Source organism: Onychostruthus taczanowskii, unplaced genomic scaffold, assembly GCF_017590055.1.
Source record: "Onychostruthus taczanowskii isolate IOZ18803 unplaced genomic scaffold, ASM1759005v1 scaffold17, whole genome shotgun sequence".
Taxonomy (NCBI): domain Eukaryota; kingdom Metazoa; phylum Chordata; class Aves; order Passeriformes; family Passeridae; genus Onychostruthus; species Onychostruthus taczanowskii.
The window spans coordinates 5585693-5589072 of record NW_024498906.1 but is presented as its reverse complement, the minus strand read 5'-3'; the positions used below and the strand labels follow the sequence as shown (position 1 = coordinate 5589072).

Sequence of the window (3380 nt, the reverse complement as noted above, 5' to 3'; positions counted from 1 at the left end):
ACCAATTCAGCGCTCCTTTCTTCACCAATACATCCTTTCTCTGTCCTCCCCCAGACCTCTCGGGTGCTTGTGAAGGCAGCGGGGCCGGTTGTCATTTCTCGGTGGGGTCCCACGGGGGTGGGAGCTGCTCCCTACCGAGCTGCCCTGCCCTGCCCTGCTCGGTTCGAAGCATCCCGGCATAACATCAGCCGGGATGGGACTCGGAAAGAGGGGCCGGGAAGGACATCCCGCGGCCCCGCGCTGGGCGAGGAAGCTGCAATTTGCCGCTGATCACGCCGCAACCTGCGGGCAGAGGCTCCCCCCGGGTATCGCAGCCTCAGGGAAGGAGGAGGAGGGTTTGGTTATATTTTTCATCTCCCCTCCTCCCCCCGCCTCTTTTCCAGCCACTAACGAGTGTCTGCCCCTTTGCACGGCCGGTACAGCGCCTGCGGCCGCACACACACTCACACAGACACGCACACACCCCCGCCGGCTATAAATAAGTTAAGGAGCCGGGCAGAGGGTGAGCGGTGCGCGCCTGCCGGCGGGACCAGGAGGCAGGGACCGCCCCGCCGAGCCTCCCCGGCGGCTCAGCCCGGCCCCCGGAGCCGCGGGCGCCATGGCGTGCGCGGAGCGCGGCTGCCGCTGCTGCGCGGAGGGCCGGCGGCACAGCAGCATCCTCTACAGCATCCTCCGCAGCGAGGAGCGGGCGGTGCCGCCGGCCGGGCCCGCGCCCCGGGGCTGCCCGTGCGGGTCCCGGCGGCGGGTGGCCCTGCGGAGCCCGCAGGTGGCTTGCAAGGCGGCCTCGGCCGTGCTGGTGAAGACGCTGCGCTTCGTCCAGAACGTGCCCTGCTTCCAGGAGCTGCCGCTGGAGGAGCAGCTGCTGCTGGTCCGCAGCTGCTGGGCGCCCCTGCTGCTGCTGGGGCTGGCGCAGGACCGGGTGCACCTGGAGACGGTGGAGAGCGCGGAGCCCAGCATGCTGCAGCGCATCCTCACCGCCCGGCAGCACGGCGAGCAGCCCCCGCCGCGGGCACCGGCACCGGGCCGGCCGCACCACGGCCCGCACCTGCCCTCGGCCGGCGAGATCCAGGCTATCAAAGGCTTCCTGGCCAAGTGCTGGAGCCTGGACATCAGCACCAAAGAGTACGCTTACCTCAAGGGGACGGTGCTCTTCAACCCGGGTGAGTGGCCGGGCGGGACAGCGGTGTCTCTGCCACAGGGAAGCGAGGAGGGCGGGGAGAGCCCGCCTGCATCCCCAGGGGAGCGGGGAGACACGCTTCTTTCCTCGGGGTGAAAAAGATGCTGGGGGAGAGGGACGCGGAGCAAGGTTTCACCTTCTGCCCCTTCCTCGAGACCCCGGCCGCAGGCAGGGAGGGGGTCCGGCGGCAGCTCGGTCTGGGGTCCTGAGGGCTGGCGCTTTCCACAGATGCTTTCCACGAACAAAGCGAATTCCAGGCGCCTGGTAGTCGGTTAGAAAAGGCTGGGAGACAGCAGCGGCTCCTTGCTCGTTTCCCTCAGCCGGAGCGGCGGGACCTCCGCTCCACGGCCCGAGGGTAGCGGCTCTGCCCGTGCCCTGCCCGGGGGTCTGCGCGCCCCGCAGAGCGAGGGAAGGCTCAGGGCTAACAGCAACAAAGTGCTCTTGTGGCTTTCGGTATAGCATCGGGGTTTTGTGGAGATTCCCACAGATGCAGCTCTGCCGAGTGACTTACTATCACGTCGGTGACTGACCTGAAAGGTACCTGGCAGGCTGGGTATGGCACTTCCCAAGTATGGCAGTACCCTGTGAAACTGGGACAGGGCTCTGCTGGCGCTCCCACTGCCGAACTGTTAGGTTTGTTATTGATGGTTAGGTTCCTATAGTGGTACTTTACGTTTATCACCCTGCTTTTGTAGCTTTGCTTTCTATACAGATAAGAGAGAAAAAGTTACAATAGTTAAGGCGGAGCTTATGCTACACAAGTCAAATTTGGAAGCTGGTCAAATGCAAAAAAAATAGAGGAATTGTTCTGGAAGGAAAAATTTCTTCTCTGAAAGGGGGGTCAAGCACTGGAAGAGGCTCTCCAGGGAAGTGGTTCAATCACCATCCCGTTAAGTGTTCAAAAATGTGTAGATATGTTGCTCAGGAATGTGGTTTAGTGATGGACCTGACAGTGTTAGGTTAATGATTGGGCTCAGTGATCTTGGAGGTTTTTCCACCCAAACTGATTCTATGGTCACACATAGCCTTAATTCTGCACCTTCCATCTTTCAGTATCCTTACTGTGGTTCATTGGGAAACTTCCTGTCTCATGTTGGAGTCAGTACTTCTTGCCACTTATAAACTGGAGTAGAAACAGTAGTCAAAAGAAGCCTTAAATGTAAACAGTGCATTTTTGTAGAAGTGAAAAATTGAAAAGTTATTTTTGTTGTCTTCCCCACTGTAACGGTGTCTTGGAGAGCATTCTTCAATCAAAGTTTTTATCAACTAATTTGTTTAACACCTAAGAGAATGTTGACAAACATGATGTTTTAGGTTTGTGAAGAAGAGTATTAAATATCCAGAACACCAGTATGATAAGAATCTGACCTGCCCAATAAAATTTGGCATGTTGACTTTGCATACATGAATTCCTGTAGCAATTTAATTTGCTTTTTTCCTTGAGTAATAACTACAGTCTGTGAGCTGTTAGGAGTTGTTCTGTAAGAATAATGTTGTTTTATAAACAAAAATATGTAAACAAAATAATTTATTTTTTTTTCAGATCTACCTGGGCTGCAGTGTACACAGTACATTGAAGGTTTGCAGAGGGAAGCACAACAAGCTCTAAATGAACACGTCAGACTCATTCACAGAGGTGATGAAGCCAGATTTGCCAAGCTGAATGTTGTTCTCTCCTTGTTAAGGTCTATTAGTGCTAATGTGGTTGCTGAATTATTCTTCAGGCCTATCATTGGAGCAGTGAACATGGATGACATGCTTTTGGAAATGCTTTGTGCAAAATTATAATTAAAATTATAAAGGTGTGTAAAATAATTACAAGAAGTCCAGTGCAAAGGAAGCCCCAGAGCAGGATAGTGTAAAGTATTGTAAATAAACTAACTTATTGTTTTTACATAGATAGTATTTTTGTATTCCATAATAAAATATTCTTCAAGTTCTGGAAGTAATTTTTATTAAACATGGTGGTTTTGGAATAAGGTTATGGTCATCAAAACAAGCTTTAAGGTTGTAGAGAATGTTCATATCCAAAGTTGACTGGCTATTCTTTTACCATGCCTCTAGAATAAAGAACATATTTACTATATTGTACTTCCAAGGTGAGTAATCCCTGGTTTTTCAAAATAAGCACAGTCTTACTGCTATTCTTACTACTTCTATTGACTTTAACAGAGCCAAATCTGTGAATCAAACCCCAGGTTTT

The 3380-nt window shown here is 52.8% G+C and overlaps 1 protein-coding gene across 1 annotated transcript; it reads left to right on the top strand.

Moving 5' to 3' along the window:
* Window positions 1-598: 598 nt before the first annotated feature.
* On the top strand, window positions 599-3018 carry NR0B1 (nuclear receptor subfamily 0 group B member 1). The gene is made up of 2 exons (XM_041399963.1): window positions 599-1160; window positions 2721-3018. Exons 1-2 carry the CDS (start codon window positions 599-601, stop codon window positions 2963-2965), a joined length of 807 nt encoding a protein of 268 aa, XP_041255897.1. The 3' UTR covers window positions 2966-3018.
* Window positions 3019-3380: the final 362 nt, after the last annotated feature.